Genomic DNA, 19,517 nt, shown 5'->3' with positions numbered 1-19,517 from the left:
TCGTTTATGTCTTAAATGGACAATTTCTTTCTCTGAGATGATGTCCTGTGATCTTACACTCTCACATAAAGGGAAACAGCGTCTCCACAACTACCCTGTCAAGCCCTCTTAAAAATTCAGATGTTTTGATAAGGTTTCATCTCATTTTTCTAAATACCAGTGAGTACAAGCCCAACCTACTCAACCACTCCTCCTCAGGAAATCTCTCCATTCCTGGAATCAACCTAGTGAACCTTGACTGGGCTGGACTGGACTGCCTTCAATGGCTTCTAATTTTATTTAGGTATGCCGCTTGGTTTACGTAATTACAAAAATAAGTATTCTTCTACCTGTTTAATCCTACCTCCTCTTTTAATGTTGATAGGGAAGGCTCATTTGAAGAAAGCAATAATTAAACATGAAGAAGCAATGAGGATTCACAGCCTTTGTAGGATTCTCAGGAAGATGGATATCCTGCAAGAGGTGCTATCTATTGTCCATAAACGATCACTGAAAAAGTACTCTGAAATCGATCGTGAGGATGACTTTTTTGATACTATTGAAGCTCCAGAAATTCATCGTAAGTTAATAACAGTATTTTTTTAATGATGAGCTGCCAATATTCATTGTCCTACCATGTTCAGAAAATGAAGGCAATGATCTCTGAATCAGACTGCTTCAAAGCCTAACATAATAAGTTTCAAAAGCAGTTGGACTTCTGAATGGGATCGAGAGTATGGTGCTGGAAAAGCACAGCCAGGTAGGCAGCATCCGATGAGCAGGAGAATCGACATTTTGGGCATAAGCCCTTTACCAGGAATGAGGCTTGTGGGTTGGGGTTGAGAGATAAATGGGAGTGGGGTGGGGTTGGGGAGGTGACTGGGAAAGCAATAGGTGGATGATGGTGAGGGAGAAGGTGATAGGTCAGAGGGGGCAGCGATGGACAGGTCTGGAGGGTGGTGCTGATTGGAGGTTTGATAATGATAATTTCCCCTCCCCCCTCATTATTACTTAAGTGATTGGCCAAAGGTTAGAGGAGGAAATCTGGTTTCACTCAGAGGATTGGTGGGACGCTGACACTGCCTCAAAGGCTAGTAAAGGCATAAACCTTCAGCTCAAATAAAAGGTATCTGGATGTATACCTCCAGTCCTATAATCTCCTGGGATAAGACCTGGAAAATGGAACTAGGATGGTTGGCTCATTTTGTAGTTGGCACGAATCTGATGGACAGAGTATCCTTCTATGCCGTAAAGCATTTTCTACATTTCCTAAACCTACTATGAAAAGCAACCTGCAGGCATGTGGAGAGGGATTGGGAGTGGCAATATATAAATTGTTACTTAGGAGGGCAAACATAGATTGGGTGGCCTTTAATAAAGATTGTATTGTTCTGTGAATAGAACTGTTCCAGCATTAGCACATAGCCTGAGAGTAAAGAAGACAGAAGGAGTACAATAATAGTGTTTTTCACTTATATACCACACTGCCAACATCTCATAATAATGTAAAATAATAGCTATTCCAAGGTGAAAGCAATTGTCTACATGAGTTTGCCTTTCAACTCTTCATTGTTGAGGTAAGTCTCAAAATGAAGTTACTGAAACCAGAGTATATATTTCTGCTCGAAAAGAACATCTCTTTTCTGGACTGGTATGATGTCCAAGCCCCCATTTCTACCCCTATTTCTTCATACTTCTATTTAATAGTTACTTCGGTACCAAGTTGTTGATACTTTTAATCTATATCTCTTCACACTATTGTCTCTCTATCTCGGTATTGAAAATTTCAATTAATCTAGCACTTGCAGCCTTTTAGGAAAAATTCTAAATCACATCTGACAAAGCTGTAGGAAAAGGAGGTTTCCTGCCTGAATTGAACATAGATTTTGGAGGCAGAGGGATAGCAACATGCAATTCTGTGATCACCTGCTTAAAGTCATTTTCTTGGTGGAGAGAGAAAGTACGTCTTCTGTATGCTGCACATTCTATAAACAAATGAAACTCAGCAGTTTTGACATTCCTTTACAGCAAAAACACAGCAAAAACCGGAAATTAAAACTCCAAACTTCTCCAAGGTGAAAGTCACTGATATTTTTCACAGATTGGTAAGTGTCCTGTTCATCTGTCACATAATTCTACTTTAATTATTAATGTTTAATGTCTGTCTTAACGTAATCAGCAAAAACCTATTATCGTTGCATTCTTTGGTCTTTAACTTTATTCAACTAAGATTTTTAAGGCGAGAGAAAGACTATTAACATAACAGTCCCTCTCTTTTTTTTCATAGATTTAATCCCACCTGCCTTTCATCATAACCATTCACCTTTCCAAAAACTGATTCAGAATGTATTGGATTCAGATTATAACTTGAACTTACTTTCCTTTATTCCTAACTTCCTAATTTAACTTGTACCTGATGAGATTTGATCTTTTCACCACAGTTGCTTCAAAATTTGCATCCTTGTTCTCAAGTACTCCATGATCTCATTCATCCCTTTCTCTGTAACAAAAGCAGAAATTGCTGGAAAAGCATCTGTGGAGAGAAAGCAGAGTTAACATTTTGGGTCAAGTGACCCTTCTCTGTAATGTCCTGTAGCTCTATAATCCTCAGAAACAGCAGTTCGCCTTCCTTGGCCTTTTGAGCTCTCCCAATTTTGATTAATTCACGGTGATATTAACGGTATTATATAGATGCAAATTATGTCATTTTATTGATAATTTTCACAATTTCAGTTTCTTCACAGGACTAATGAGAACAACTTCATATCGTAGCATCATCATCATCATCATCTATCAACTTATAATTATGAAATCATCCTCAATACATTTATAAACAGTATGTCTTCCTTTATTCCTTCTTTTCCCCCTTCCCTTTTTAGGGGCCTTTGTCAGTTTTTTCTGCCAAGAACCGGTGGATACCAGCCAGACAAGCTCACCTTAAGAAAAGCGAAAAAGGATTTGGATTTACTCTACGTGGAGATTCACCTGTCCTTATTGCAGGTGTTGTTCCTGATGGCTCTGCTGATGTAAGCATGCTTTATTGACATGATATTCATTTTTGTATTTATACAGTCTTTAAGAAATAGCATTACTTGTTCAAAAATGAACAAAGTTGAAAGAAATGCTATGCAGTTATATCACATAGTAAATAAGCCAGTGAATTCAACTAGTTTGTATCAGTGTATGTCCCCAAAGTGAGTAAATAGTTCAAACTGTGCTCTTTTACCAAGATCTAACTCATTGATATCAGTTTCAGGAGGAGCAGCGTCTGAAAATCAGTTCCTGATGAACTTCATAATAAGTCTTACTCCAGTTTGAAAAACAATATTTCACTGTTTTCTTTTATTCCCTGTTATTCAGCCAATTTTGTATCCATGTTGTCACTGTATATTTTAATCTATGTTCACAAATCTGTCCTACAGAACTTTATCATTTAGCATTTGAAAATCCAGTTACACAATGCCAATAACATAAATCTTAAGAGACATCTCTGTTACCTCATCAAAAAACACAAGCAAGTAAATTGAATGCAGTTTACCTTTAAACAATCCATGCTGATTTTCCTTAACTAACCCACAGTTGTCGCATAAACAAAATAATGGTAGGAATAACAGTTAAAAAGGACTATTACTTGAATGGTAAAAAAATTATAGCATGTTGCTGTGCACAGGGATGTGGGTATCTTGTGCATGAATCACAGAATGTTGGTCTGCAGGTGCAACAGGTAATTAAGAAGGCAAATTGAATGTTGTCCTTCCTTGTTAAAGGGATTATATTAAAAAGCAGGGAGGTTATGTTGCAGCTGTATAGGGTGCTGGTGAGACTACACCTGGATTACTCTGTGCAGTTTTGGTCTCCTTACTTGAGAAAAAGATGTACTGGCACTGGAGGGGATGCAGAGGAGGTTCAGTAGGTTGATTCCAGAGTTGAGGGGGTTGCCTTATGAGGAGAGTCTGAGTAGACTGGGATTATACTCATTGGAATTTAGAAGAATGAAGGGTGATCTTAGAATCATATAAAATTATGAAGGGAATAGATAATATAAAAGGACATTTCCACTGACGGGTGAAACTAGGACAAGAGGGTATGGCCTCAAAATTAAGGGGAGTAGATTTAGGACTGAATTAAGGAGGAACTCCTTCACCCAGAGGATTGTGAATCTATAGAATTCCCTGCCCGATTGAAGTAGTTGAGGCTTCCTTAGTAAATACTTTCAAAGCTAAGATCATTTTTTTGAACAGTAAAAGAATTAAGGGTTATCGGGAAGGGCAGGTAAGTGGAGCTGAGGCCACAAAAGATCAGCCATGGTCTTATTGAATGGCGGAGCACGCTTGGAGGGCCAGATGGCCTACCCCTGGTCCTAGTTCCTGTGTTCTTATGTTCTCGTCAAATTTAAGTATAGACAGCTTATTCAATATCACCACCTTCAAGTATGCTCTTTCACCATGATCTGGGAGGAATCTTCTAACTTGTCTGGGAAATTGTATCTAGCTTTCATAGGAAGGCAGGGAGGCAATATACAATCCTAAAATCATGTCTGCAGCTAAAAAAAATGCCTGCCTGTGACACCAAATCCTGTCATTAATGCTGCTCTGGCTTCTTGAACCGTGAACCATTTTCTTAAAGTTCTGCTATTGTTCTTCAACTGTTTGTTGAAGTCCAATGCAGTCAGCTCTAACCTCATTCCTCTGTAATTACATTTATTTAAACTGACCCAAGTTTGTTGGAATTCCACACATTCACAACCCTTTAGCTGAAGAAGTTCCTTCTCAACTCAGTCGTAAATCTGCTCACCCTTATTTTGAGGTTATGCTCTCTAGTTCACCTGCCAGTGGAAATAACAAATCTGCTTCTATCTTATCTATTCCCTGCATAATTTTGTTTTTTCCAATATGACCCCTCTCAGACTGAATTCTAACTTTTGTCATGTTATAGTCACAGCAGACTTTTCACTCTGATAACATTGACTAAACCTTCCCCTGGACACATCACCAAGCCCAAAATAGCTTGATTCCCTGATTAGATCCACACACATTGTTCGAGGAAACTGTCTCAAGTTCACCCTATGAACTCTTCTTCATGGCTTCCTTTGCCAATCTGATTATCCTCAATCTACATGAAAATTAAAGTCACCCATGATTAATGTACTGCTTTTATTGCATGGCCTAACTGCCCTTCGATTTATTCTCTGTCCTGCTGTATAGCTCCTGTTAGGTGGCATGTGCACTGTTACTTCCACTGTGTTCTTCCTCTTTTTTTTGTTTTTATACCTTTTGTTCATATGATTCAAGATCATTTTTTCTACTGTACTTATTCCATTCTGTATCAACAATGCTCCCCTCACCATCCTTTTTTTTCTTTCCTGTCCTTTCAAGAAGTCCCATACCCCTGTGTATTTATTTCCCAGCTTTGATCGCCTTGTAACCTTATCTCTGCAATAGCTATAAAATTATACCATTGATTTGTGTTTGTTGAGTTAATTTATCTATTTTGTTCCGAATACTGTGCGCATTTAAGAGTCATAAATTTTACCTTTTTGCTTTATGTCCCCTTTTGACCCCATTTACTGCTGCTTTTCAATGTTTGTATACTCTGTCCTTCTTAGCCACTCTGGGTGTTGTTGTTCTGCTTTATGTAACTCTTAGTTTATTTCATAATTATGCTTTTTATTTCTGAGCTCCTTAAATTAACAACTGAAGGGAAAACAAAATCTTAGTATTCATCAACAATCTCATAGCCTTTCTGCAATGTGTCAGTTTGATTTTTTTAATCTCCTCAGTGATCATGTCCAGTTTCATATCTTGTTTCACACTGCTCCCAGTCTGCTTCACAGGAGTGAACTGATGCACACTGCTGCTGATCTATTCTTCAATGTCTCAGTGATTTGGTGACCCTTTTGGTTAAATTTCCACCAAGGTGAACACAGAGTACAATGGGACCTTGACAACGGGCAGAGGAGTGGCAGATGGAGTTTAATTTAGCTAAATGTTGAGGTGCTACATTTTGGAAAGGCAGGAGTTATACATGTTAATGGTAAGATCCTGTTGAGTGCTGCTGAACAAAGTGACCTTGGAGTGTAGGTTCATAGTTCCTTGAAAGTGGAGTCCCAGGTAGACAGGATAGTGAAGAAGCTGTTTGGTTTGCTTGCCTTTCTTGGTCAGTGCATTGAGTATTGATTTTGGGAGGTTATGTTGTGGCTGTACAGGACATATTGGTTAGGCTACTTTTGGAATATTGTGTGCATTTCTGGTCCGGCTGCCACAGGAAGGATGCGGTGAAACTTGAAAGGGTTCAGAAAAGATTTATAAGGATGTTGCCAGGCTTGGAGGGTTTGAGCTATAGGGAGAGGCTGAACATGTTGGGGCTATTTTCTCAAATCATTGGAGGCTGAGAGGTGACCTTATAGAGGTTTATAAAATCATAGAGGGCATGGATAGAGTGAATCATCAGGGTCTTTTCCCTGGGGTGGGGGAGTTCAATGCTAGAGGGGAGAGGGAAATGATTTAAGAGGGACCTAATGGACGACCTTTTCATGCAGAGGGTGGTGCGTGTATGGAACGAGCTGCTAGAGGAAGTGGTGGAGGCTGGTACAGTTACAAGATTAAAAGGCATCTGGGTGGATATATGAATAGGAAGACCTTACAGGGGTATGGGCCAAAAGCTGACAAACGGGACTAGATTAATTTCAGATATCTGGTCAGCATGGATAAATTGGATTGAAGAATCTATTTCCATGCTGTAATTCTCCTTGACTCTATGACTTAACATGGGAAAGCCCTAAATGTTGAACCTCGATGAAGGTCCTGTACTATAAACCTCAGTGCTTCGCCATTGTTTTACATTTTAAAAAAAAATTGAATAGAACAAGTTATATTTTAGGTTTGCTGCTGTTGTTTGATTCCAGAAATTGTTTCTGTAGTTTTTTTTTTCCACCTCCTGTTCTGATTTACTGAGCTGACTTCTATTAAATTGCTTAGTATCTGGTCCATACTGCTACCAATTCAATTTAGCCAAGTCTGGTGGAATGACTCATTTTATTGATTAAAAACAAATCTACCTCCTCTTCTGGAAAATTGACTAATTTTGCTACAATTTCTCTTGAAATAGATGAAATTCTGTATGGGGAATTACATATGTGAACTCTCAGATTTGGCCCTCCTGTTGTGATAGGTTTTGCAGTAGTTGGGCCAACACTCTATGGTTTCTAATTTATGATCTTTTTGCTATATTGTAATAATGAGTAATAAATTGATATTGATATGTACTTTAACTTTTCTTAGGAAGCCGGTCTCCGAGAAGGAGACTACCTTGTGTCAGTGAATGAACAAGATTGCAAATGGTCCAAACACACTGATGTAGTTCAGCTATTGAAAAATATCAGTACAGAAGGTGTCAGCATTGGTGTGATAACTCTAATTACCTCTGAGCAACAGAACAATGTGAGTGTTTACCATTTAGATGTGTTTATTGATTTGATTTTAACTGCGCAAGTCCTTTAAGTCACTTCTTTAATTTGGTTGTCACCATGTGTAAAAGGTAACTGTCGAGATAAGTAATCTGTTGGTTGCTTATTTGGAAACCAATAGCAAGACTGCAACCTGTTTCACGTTTGGGGGCTGAATTTAATTCAGATGGTAATGACCCTAATGCAGCTGGAATGTCCAGGGCAGCATCAACCCGACCTCCCATCTCTTTAGGTTTGGAGAAACTCTTTTTGAAGAGCCATTTGGAGGGCCTGCAGTCCCTAGTCCCAGCAGTGATACTGGAGCAACAAACAAAATTAGACTGTGTCCAGGTCAGGGAAAAACAGGAATGAACTTGGGGAATCAGGATAACCTAGTCCAATCAGCATCTGCTGAACATAATGGTTGTGCTTCCACAGGGGAAGCCCTTGCTGTACGTATTCTCTTCACAGACCAGAAGCTGCCTGACAAGGAGGGAAACTCCTCCCTTCAAATTTGTGAAGAGGCTGCCAGCTTTTGCTGGGCAGTCTCCCCTTTGCAAGTGATTAAGTAGCCAGGTAGGGACCTCAACTTGTCTCTGATGGGAAGGCTGTCTTGACATTCCCTGATGGAGACATATATGTTTTAAGTCGGAAAGGCACTAAGCATTCTATCCCATCCCTTCTGTTTGTTTTCCATGGCCCGCCCTTCTCCCAAACTCCAACTTCACAGCTCTTCTCCCTTCCTAGGTTTTGTTCCTAGTAGTTGGTGTCTGAACAGATAGCTGTTGCCTGCATATAAGGGTTAAAAAAGAATACAATTCTACTTTCTCCTAAGTTATTCTAAAATTTTAAAGCATTTCTTAAAACTTGCTTTAATTGAACTATTTGGTGTATTATAGGTGGTGACTGAGTGCAGTGTCTGACTTGGCTCTAAGTTAGATGAAAAATCAGCACAAGTCCCTGTCATTGCTATTCTTTGACCCTGTCCTAGTGTGAAAATGGTTTGGCTAAATGCTAACATCTTCCAGAATGTAAATAATTTTCCAACATTTCATATCTGGGTACGGAATGTACAATGATCAATTAGAAAAGCTAACAGAGAGACCAGACATAACAATCTGACCAACCTTTGATCTTGGTCTGAAAATTAAGAACTCTAAGAACACCTCCTTTCATTCCACCTCTGTATATTGTCCTGATTATTCACATGCTCCTACAGGCATTGTAGTTGATGTAGATGATTAGTAGATGACTTCCTCTTGTCCCCTCTCCTCATTGGCATTTGTGAAATTGGCTGCGTGCTCTCTGATAAATCAAGGAGTTGAATATATATTCTAGAACTTAGTGATGTAAAGTCACAGCTCCAATATAGTGTGTAGCGATATTTGAACTTAGCTTGTTTTTTTTTAACCAAAAAGGGTTCCACTCTCAGTCTTTTTCCACTAGTCATTTTTGTGTTGGCAATGGCTCGATTTATAAAATTATCAACCATATTTTCAAGTTCCTCACGATCTCTGTAATCTCATCCAGCCCTACAATCCTCTGAGATATCCACATTCCTCAGTTGCAGCCTCTGTGATATCATCTGCACTAATGACTATGTCAGCTGACCTATCTGAACCTCAGGAGTTCGCATCATGAAACACTCCAGCGTGTTCGCACTCTTTCATCCCTTATTACATATCTTTTAAACTTCCTGCATTATCAAGTTTTTGGTCAACTGCTGTACCATCTCTTTTTGTAATTTTGTGTCACTTCCTGTGAAGTGCTTTTGGGTTTCTTTTTCTTCACTACGTCAAACATGCTGTTGTTCTATTGGATTGCAAGTCTACCAAATTCATCAAATAAGCTAGCACTTGGAAAAATTTTAGGGTATTTTCTTTTGATAGTATTTACACTTAACAATGGGCCATTCTGTTTTCCTTTTCAGCAGGCTGACAGAAAATCACTTCTAGGTACAATGTCTTCGACAAGCATCTTCTCTGGGAATGATAAAGAGAATAGCAAGAAAATTGCTGATTCAACTAAAGGTTCAGGTTTGCTGGTCACCTGGAACAAAAAAAAGAATACAAACAAGGATGGTAGCACTCACAGCTTACCTGTCATTGCTGTAACAGACGATGGATCATTCTATTGAAGAGTTTCATTACTCCTAAATTGTGTTATTCACCACAAACATAATCAACTCAACTAAGGACACAGAATGTCTTTTTTTTTAAAAAGAGTTCATCTCAATTGAAGCCCTATCAATCATGCACTACAAGATTTATTATTATTTACATTCCTTTATGGGGGAGATGACAGCAGAGTGGTATTGTAACTGCACTAGTAATCCAGCGGCCTAGGCTATTGTTGTGGTGATCTCAAATCTCACTTCAATTCAGTTAATAAATCTAGCTATGAAATGCTGATGCTCTTAAGGAAGGATATCTGCTATCTTTACCGGGCCTAGATCTGACTCCAGAGCCATCATGATAAAGTTGACTCTCAAATACCGTCTGAAATAGTCTCGTCAATCACTCCAATGTACTAAACCACTGCAAAGTATTTCTTTAAAACATGTATTAGACTTTTGAACTGTTGCTCTATTGAAAGACACATTAGTACAAATAGGATGGCGGGACATAAATGGTAAAGTGAAGCAAGGTCAAATGTGCCTCAGTAAAACAAGGCTTTGACATCTTACAGTAGATTCACTGTAACCGGTTTAATTAAAGTGAAAAGGTTTTCTATACCAGCCTTAATGAAAGTGCTGAATAATCTGTACATTTATGGCATTTTTAAGTTCTATATGAATTTTTCCTTACTGGATGGGGGTTTATAAGCTATGTTTAACTCATTACATACCGATAGCCGCTTCAGGCTGCTGCTGCAAGGTAGTACCTTTTAGAGATTTCACTATGGCAGACCACATCTTGTTTCATTTTGGTCCACCAAGAGTTTGTGTTTCTCTCCTTCAGAGTTTTATTTTGATGTTCCATGCTTTGTGTGATGTGTTTTCAGCAATAACAAGTCAAATCAAATCCCTACCATCAGATTATCAGAGCACAATACATCACTAAAAATAGTATTTATCTATCATAACTGATGGTACATTGAAGGTCCACAAATCACAATCCTTCTGTCTTGTCTCATTGGTCTCAGTATTACTTTTCTATCAAGTAAAGCATTTAATTTGTATTTGTTTATTTCTAGCATTTCTGTTTGTTTCATTATATAATCTGAGCATTGGAATTCAGCTAATGTTACTGACTTCACAACAAAACACATTGTAACATGGTGAGTTATATTGCATATATTAGGAAATCACACTGAGTTTAGCTTGGTAGATTTAATTTAGTTAATTCCTCAGTGCTGTCATGAGATTGCCTCAAAAACAAAATCTTATGTAAAAGACACAAAATGTGCTTTTGGATTATAATCTAGTACATTTTTCTTTAAAGTTCTAATGATGACCAATGGAGCAAGAGATATACTCAGATCTGTGGAGTAAAACACCCTCTCCCAACTGTTGTTCAAGAGACTTAAGTCATTGGCATAAAGTTCTAACAAAAACATTGTATATTGATCTACTTGATTTAATTAGATGTTCCTGCAAGTATTTTAGATGGAAGACACTATGTACAATAAAATGTAATAGAGATTGAGCATCACAGTGCTCATAAATTCAAATATAGTGGTCAGTAACAGAGCCTAAATCAGTTAGCAGTAAGGGATTGGATTTGCTCAAGGTCAGTCAATATTCTAAACTGAGAATGCCTAGTATTGTGATACTATCTTTGAATGGCTCCCCTAACTTGTACATATTTCAATTTTTCATTTTAAACTGGCAGCTGTTGGAAGTCTAGAATTCAATATAGAGATTCACTGAAATGTGTTTTCTCTTTATTTTCAATATGAGAAAATGTAGCACTTGTTTGTCTTTTTAAGAAATCATGTTTTGTTGTAAATGTTGGTCCTTTGCTAATTGATTAAGCTAACTGCAGCTGACACTGTGGAAAATGTTCATTCATAGATGATTGACTTTCCACTCGAAGCATGTGAGGAATTAATTTGTATCAAGTCATTCTTTATGTTGAGGCATACTTATGTGTTTTGACTTTCCTTTTTGGAAGAAAAGATAGTCATTTTCTGAATTATGTAAGATCAGATTTTTCTTGCTGCTCTACTTCAAACAAAACTCATTTGATGAGCACTCTCTTTAATTACTGAAAAAAAATTAAACGGTTGAGTTTAGTAATACGCTGGAAGAATTAGGAGGCAAGGGAGCCAATTAGAAAGTGTTTGCTTTTAATTTTACAGCTTCTTATGCACTCATGATTAAATTGCATAAAATTCTGTAAATAAAAAGCAGTTCTGTGAAAGAGCAACTTTTTTTGTGCATTTCATAACAACGGAGCATCCAAAAGTCAATGAAATACTTTTGAAGTATAAATACTGTCAAAATGTAGGAAATGTGGGTAGGAAGTATTGATTCTGAATGGATTAAAAATAAAAATTATTTTCATATAAAACAATACACTGTATTCAGAATTGTCTAGGACGGAAGTTGAAAAGGTATTCTCAGTTTTCCTATTTTTTGCCTCTTAATAGTAAAATCTCAGGGAAAGGAGGTCATGTCTAAGAAAAATTGATGGGTTGCTGCATTGTTTGTACAGACTGCCAACTCCATTTTAAATTGTTATAATGATTCATTAGGTAACTGTATTGTGGTATTGGCAATGAGCCATATAAGCCATATTTACAGTTTTAAAGAAGGGCTAGTAATGCCTATGAACAATACAGCAACTGATCAAAGATACAGCATCTTTCCCTGAACGTACACAGAGGCAGGCAAAATCATAAATACTTAGAGACACCTTTTTTGCTATATTCTTGTCTGATGGGAAATGATTTTCATTATCATTCAGGCAACTCCCTGGTAACTTATATCTTTTACTGTTGTGTAGCCGCCTCACTGCAATAATTATTGCAAAGACATTGGCCCATCATCATCTCGTCACAATAACTCTTGAAAAGCAATAAATGCAGTCTTGTCGGCATCATCTGTGTCCTGAGAATAGTGTTTTCAAAAACAAGAGTTAATAATGTACAAATGTAGCACAAGGGGTAAACTGTTCTCAAGTCTGAAACATGCAGTTATAGATTCATAGGGTTTACAGCACAGAAACCCTTCAGTCCAACTTGCACTTGCCGACCAGAGATATTCTAAACTGATCTAGTTCCATTTATTAGCACTTGGCCCATATCCTCCTCAACCCTTCCCATTCATATACCCATTCAGACGTTCTTTAAATGTAATTTAACTCTTCACCACCACCTTATCCTAATAATGCATAGTTCATGGATTTGTAAAATTTTACAGGCTGCCATCTTTTCTCCCTCCACTCCCAATTTAAAAGTCTGCCAGGAGTATGTGCACAAAAAAAATCAACTGCCCTCTCGCAACTTTATGCTCAGCAGGGCATTAGTTGGTTCAGGTGAGATATTCTTCCCCCATTGTTATGAATTCCTGTCTTATTGAGCTGGTGCATTAAGTAGTGCCAGTGGCATAACAGTGACCACTGTTCAAATTATAGGTGGATCTCAAGAAAGAAGAGGGAAGGTGTCTCAGGGCTGGCTGGCAGAATCCATGAGGTTGCGGATTTTAAAGGTTTAAAAGGGTGTATAATTATTGAGGGTTGGGGAGGTAGGGTGTCTCCAATGACACAGAACATAGGTCCTTTCCTCTTGCTAAATACCAACCCATACAGTAAAAGTTGCTAGCCTTCCTGCTTAGCATAAAGGTCTTCATCTTCTATAGGATAAAATAATCGCAGTTTGAATGAGGCCCTTAATTGAACATGATCGATCATTTAAAGACCTCCAAGCCCATAAGCTGTAAAATGGGACTGCGATCAGGGATGGACAGGAGGATCATGTGCTTTACAAGCACCTACCTTCAGTAATGCCAACAAGATTCACCCCAGACTCTTACTTTTTCCCATTCCTGTCTATAAGCCAAACATAGACCATTACATTGCTGAGAAAATGTGTGAAGTACACTGCCTGATCTCACTCTCTGGTTGTTAAGAGGTAGTCGGGAATAACTTTCAATGGCTAGCCTAGCAATGTCCTAACACCTCCAGTCCATCATTTGATGGTTGCAATCTAGTCTTGGATCACTTTTCTGTCTAAATAGAGCTCATCAGGGACCAGAGTTTTTCGGTTCAATGGCCCAGTGTGTTAAACAACTGTGTCAGCTGCTCATTGTTTTAAACAGATGAGTCCTTGCTTGAAATGAATGTCAGCGAGGTATGTTTTGAACATTAAGAAACCCTGCCACTCAGGGGAATTAGTGCTTGGCAAGATGCTAATTTGAAATTTATATCTAAAATTTGAAGAAATTTACTTTTCACAAATATATTTATTGCGCAGATCCATTGATTTGTGTAAATATTTTCAAAACCATTTCTTGTGACACTGAGGCTCATTCATCCCTGTCTTTAGAATGAAAGCGTTTGAACCATAGCTGGTTCTATTTTTCTTTTCCATGCATAAACAGCTCATGTTTCAGCCAGCTACAGTCACATTGCAGTTGTTCATGTTCTGATTATTCCCTAGAGTGCAAACCACCTAAATTCAGACCAACATAGAGTCATAGAGATGTACAGCATGGAAACAGACCTTTCGGTCCATGCCGACCAGATTTCCCAACCCAATCTAGTCCCATTGCCAGCACCCGGCCCATATGCCTCCAAACCCTTCCTATTCATATACCCATCCAAATGCCTCTTAAATGGTGCAATTTTACTAGCCTCCACCACATCCTCTGGCAGCTCATTCCATACACGTACCACCCTCTGTGTGAAAAAGTTGCCCGTTAGGTCTCTCTTATATCTTCCCCTCTCACCTTAAATCTCCCCTCAGCCTCCAACGCTCCAGGGAAAACAGCCCCAGCCTGTTCAGCCTCTCCCTGTAGCTCAGATCTCCAACCCTGGCAACATCCTTGTAAATCTCTTCTGAACCCTTTAAAATTTCAAGGTATCAAAGTAATTCTGAGTTGATATGAAGTTATCTCTACATTAATTTAGGATATCTGGTCTACATGGATGAGTTGGACCAAAAGGTCTGTTTCCGTGCTGTACATCTCTAGACTTTATGATATTGCTTTTTTTCCTATCTTTTTTGTTTCCTGTTTTCATCTGTAAAATTTCCATTGTAGTAAAAACACAGTAATTTTGTAAAATTATTTTAAAATAAAAGACGTATAGCAGAATTAAAAAAAGGTTATAGGTTAATGTGTGCACAAATCAAAACTAAACTGCAGGTTTGTGGCTGTGTAAAAGTTAGATAGCTGCTCCTTTCATTATTTTTGAGGATGGGGTGACATGTTGGTGCTACAGTATTTTCAGCTGAATGAAATATAACTAAGGGTTCTTGGCTATTTAAAATCTACTTAATCTAAAGTTGCTTAATTTGATTTTTGTTTTAGCATTAAATTCTCGATTCAAATAAACCTCATTAGTAATTGCATGTATAATGTTTAGTGCAAAAATGCCTTCAATTAGTTATTTAGATGGTACTGTATTATTTTAAAAGGAGCAGATAGATTTTCACCTGTTGCTATGTTTATTCGTTTAAAGATACTTTTTTGTTCCCACATCCTACTATTTATGAAAAATTGATCACTTGCTAACAAATTTGCTACAGAAATGCAACATGTCTGGTTTGGATGTTGATCTTAAACCAAGAAAATTATGTTTAGTCCTTTAGCAACATTACCTAAATGCTGGAGGTTAGAGTCGCGAATGTGGTGCTGGAAAAGCACACCAGGTCAGGCAGCATCCAATAAGCAGGAGAATTGATGTTTTGGGCAAAAGCCCTTCACCAGAAAGAGCCCCTGATGATTCTCCTTCTCGGAAGCTGCCTGACATGCTGTGCTTTTCCAGCACAACACTCTCAACAGTGTAATACCTGTCAATTTATTCCATCATAAGAGTGGATTCTTTAGAGTTTTGACACCAAGATTATGATAGGGCTAACTTTTACTTTCTTTAGTTAAATGCATTATATTGCCAGCAAGTAGTGCTCAAGTGCATGTTAGCACCACAATACCTAGATCCTTCCCCTTCCTCAAATGGTTTAGACGTCGGGAGGAACTCTTGTAATAATATGGAGTGACAGTTCAGAAGCTGTTTGTCATTTGCATTAGGTTTCTCCTCAAACCATTTAGAAAAGAATGACTCAATGTTGGAAAGAAATTCTTCCTCAAAATACTGTAAGCACTGGTGTCAGTATTTGGAAACAAAAAGTAGGTTCCTAGTGAGTCGAGAGTTAACTACTTCTGACTTAATTTAACTTGTGCTTTCAATGCAGACAGTTTTGCTGTATATCTGTAGCATTTTTATACTCTTCCCTATTTTAAACTCAATTATTTTTATGTGTGAAACACTGAGCAGTTATATTGTATATGCTATAAATGTGGAACTCGGCCTATTCAGGATAGGCTGAAGGTGTTCTAGCACACCAGTCAGAGAACTAGCAAGAAGCACCATCAGTTCTGGCGGCAGGCCCAAATTAATCAAGTACCCATGTAGGCGCTTCTTTGATGGAAAATAAGAACAGTCATACTTGTCAATGAGTGTACTGGTCAAACAGTTTTGAAGCATGCAAGATGATGTGGACTGGTTTGTGTCATTCGCAAGTTTTTACTGTTTTTCCTTCCTGAGTTCGTTGGCCATCATTAGGACTTACCTACAATTAAGATCCCCAGCAGTGGAGACCCCATTCACCAAGAGCGTTCCTCATACTGAAATCTCTAGTGGGAGCAGTGACTGCTATAGTAGCATTGCAGCTGCCAAAGCCCAGGATCAGAAAGAACCAGGTTGAAGGTGAGTGAAGGGCCAATTCCAGATCCCTTGATCAGGTGCATGTATCTAATAGTGAGGGAACCCTCCACATGGATGTCATCCATAAACTATCCAGCAAAACCTTTCTGGCCTTCGAATAACACAAGAGTTCTACGTGGCATCCATTCAATCTTTGAGCCAAAACTAAATTTAGTAGGCTCAGATGAGCTATTAATTAGCCATACTGAGATCCGAGCACTGCTGTAAATCCCAAAGCAGTCCCTTTTGCATTCTGATTTAATTAAGAGACTGATGACAGACTCCTCTCTCAATTAAATGGCACAAACAAAATTCCTGACTGCATTAAATCCTGGTGTTTTTATTACAACAGGTTTCTAAAAACACAACTTGCAAAATTGTCAGTTGATTTTGCATGCAGCATTTCCTGTTTGGATCTTGGATGAACTGACTTGTATTGTGATGTTCAAGGTCCTTTCAAAATTACTGGAGCAATAATTGTTCAAAAGTATAACACTAACATTTTGTGTATATCCTGTGGTTTGTCCTGCATTCATTACAATGATTTGACGTTTTTATGTAATACAAAGAGCCAAATTATTGTAGTCAGGAACTGGAAGTCAAAGTGATTGAAAACCTGGTTGGCTGCAACACTGAGACTACACAAAATGAGAATAATGAATATTTTTATATTGGGCACATGGTGAATTATGAGGCATTGCTCTCTCATTTAGATCAACTTTTAATGAAAAACATGTAAGCACACTTGTGGCTTCATTATAATAAATAACTTCCATTAATCCAAAACTACTTTAGTGCATCTACTTTTGATCAGAATTAAATGCTGAATTTTGAGCTTTTAACAAGAGATATTGAATAATTGCATACAGCAAATTAAAAGAATACAGTCACACTGTACATTCTTTCCTGTTCTTCCTTCTCACCTTCAATACCTTGTTTGAAGCCTAATTTTATTTCTGAAAGTATCAATTTCAAGGATATGGGCATCACTGATATCAAGGATGGGCAGCTGGAGGTTTGGGAAAGGGATAGATATAGCATCTGATGCGCAAGCTGTGCAAGAGTAGTAGATACATTTTTCACAGTAGTTCCCTATGAATAGAAAAATTTTGTGCAATAATGCCTATCTTTTGGAACACTTTAATTTCAAAATTCTGAGAATTAGATGAAGGACAATTCACTGTAGCCAAACTGATTTTTAAAAATAATTTTATTAACTTTTCTTAATGTGAGCGCAGATGAAAATCAAGCAAATCTATTTTTTGTTTTACAAACTGCCAAGTGTCTGAACCATTGTGATAGTACGTACATTTCCGAATGTCAGTGGAATAATGTTTACTTGTGTATAAAAAATTTTGTCCTAGGTTTTTGTCAAGGCAATGTTTTTGGTACAAGATGTATTTTTTGTGTGTGTGTTTCTTAGATTCTAACATTTCTTATGATCCAAGCTGATAGATTTCTATTTCTGTATCATGAGCACTGTGAATAAATTGAGATATTTTAATCCTTGCTTCCATCGTTCTTTCACTGTTTAGTATATTTTGGCTGTTAGATTTCCAAGACCAGTGCATATTTATTGTAACTAATCTAATGAGTATGAAACAGAATATAACTTAATCAGGACCTGTTGTAACATTTTTCTGCCCACCCCTGAAGATGGTGGTTCTTGATGCAATTCACTTACACAGGAACAGCTGTTAAATACCTCATCTGATAGACCATTCAAGTGTGAATGGAAGTAGTGTCAAAGAACATTCGAATATAAGAAATTAATGCAAGTGTAGGCCTGTTCTGCCAATTAGTAACTGTTCTAGCTGATATTTAACTCCACTTACCTGCTTGCCCTCAATGTCTTGATTCTGCTGGATTCAAAACTATTCATCTTTATCTTGCATATATTGAATAATTGAGCATTCACAGTCCTGGTGCTAGAGAATTACAAAGACTCAAAAATAAATTTTTATTGGGGTTGGGAAAGTATTTGTACAGATGTAGATCTCCAGGGATGACTACCTCTAAGTTGTGTATAATGAAGCTGTAAACTAATTTGCTATTTTGATTCACAATTTTGTTTTAATGCTGGCAATACTAAGCTGTTTAACCGGCCCCTGGACAGAAGACAGTTTGTATTGACCTGACTCACTGGCAGTAGTTGAGGGTAACAGACTGGAAATTCAGGAAAAAAATCCACTGGAAATCTGGATGGGCATGCATTCATGTCAGGTGGGGAGCAGGTTTATGAATGCTTCAGAATAATAAATCCATGGACAGATGTTAGTGAAGGGAAGTCAGTTTCTTCAAAGCAGAGGATCATGAAGGGTGTAAAGACTAGTCTGAAAAGAGAGCAGTCCTGAAGGAATAGACATGTTTGCAATTGTGCTGGAATTTGAGTGGCTTAGTAGTGTTATGACTGTGCCAAAGCATTGATGGCTAGAGGAGATTCAAGTATGAAAATCAGAATCTCTAACTGGAATACTGGGAGCAAAAGTTACAAACTGAAATTGTTGAACCCTATATTTAATCACCTAGAAAGCTGTAAAGTGCCTGATTGAAAGGTAAGATGTCATTCTTCTAGCTTGTGTTGAGTTTTGTTAGAATAATCTAGGTGGCTGATGTTGAATTTGGGAAGATTATTAAACTGACATGACTGGGAACTTGGGGTCACGCTTGTGAACTAAACTTAGGTGTTCTGCAAAGTGCTCACCAACCTATATTTAATCAACCTGCTGTAGAGGTGCTTAGTTAAAAGTTAGGACGACATTCTATTTTTGAATTAAGTGCAAATAACAGATTCTGGTTGGCAGGAACAGAAGTACTAAAAGGTCAGGTGTTGCATCTGCTGTTCTTGCATGGTTGTGAGAAGTGAGAGATAATTGAGGAATAGACCAGGATGTCATGGAACGACTATTCCCTTCAGAACGCTCTAGATAGATGGAAAGTAGGAGCAGGCCATTCACCCCATTAAGTCAACTTCACTACTCAATATGATCTCAGTTGATCATTTATCTCAACACTATAATTTCACTGTTTCAGCCACTAGAAATCTACCTATTTTTAAAATACATTCAATGTCTTGGCACCCACAATCTTCTATGGTAGCGAAGTCTATTCCATTTGAGTGAAGAGATTCCTCCTAATCACAGTCTGAAATGATCCACCATGTATCTTGAAATCGGGACCCTTTTTATGGACGACTCAGTTGGAGGAAATCACATTCCTGCAAT

The 19,517-nt window shown here is 37.9% G+C and overlaps 1 protein-coding gene across 2 annotated transcripts in view; it reads left to right on the top strand.

Annotated features, from left to right (window-relative positions):
- Window positions 1-17,797, top strand: part of rhpn1 (rhophilin, Rho GTPase binding protein 1) — a 91,953-nt gene extending 74,156 nt beyond the window's left edge. The window contains exons 11-15 of one of the 2 annotated variants that reach the window (XM_072570018.1): window positions 365-559; window positions 2,008-2,084; window positions 2,859-3,005; window positions 7,260-7,418; window positions 9,357-17,797. In XM_072570018.1, coding sequence (XP_072426119.1) covers window positions 365-559; window positions 2,008-2,084; window positions 2,859-3,005; window positions 7,260-7,418; window positions 9,357-9,560 — 782 coding nt within the window. In that variant the 3' untranslated portion in view covers window positions 9,561-17,797. Of the gene's footprint in view, window positions 1-364; window positions 560-2,007; window positions 2,085-2,858; window positions 3,006-7,259; window positions 7,419-9,353 lie in introns of both variants that reach the window. The other variant, XM_072570016.1, reaches the window with a different exon arrangement.
- The last annotated feature ends 1,720 nt before the right edge of the window (window positions 17,798-19,517 follow it).

Source organism: Chiloscyllium punctatum, chromosome 5, assembly GCF_047496795.1.
Source record: "Chiloscyllium punctatum isolate Juve2018m chromosome 5, sChiPun1.3, whole genome shotgun sequence".
Classification (NCBI taxonomy): Eukaryota; Metazoa; Chordata; class Chondrichthyes; order Orectolobiformes; family Hemiscylliidae; genus Chiloscyllium; species Chiloscyllium punctatum.
This window is presented reverse-complemented; position numbering and strand designations above follow the sequence as displayed.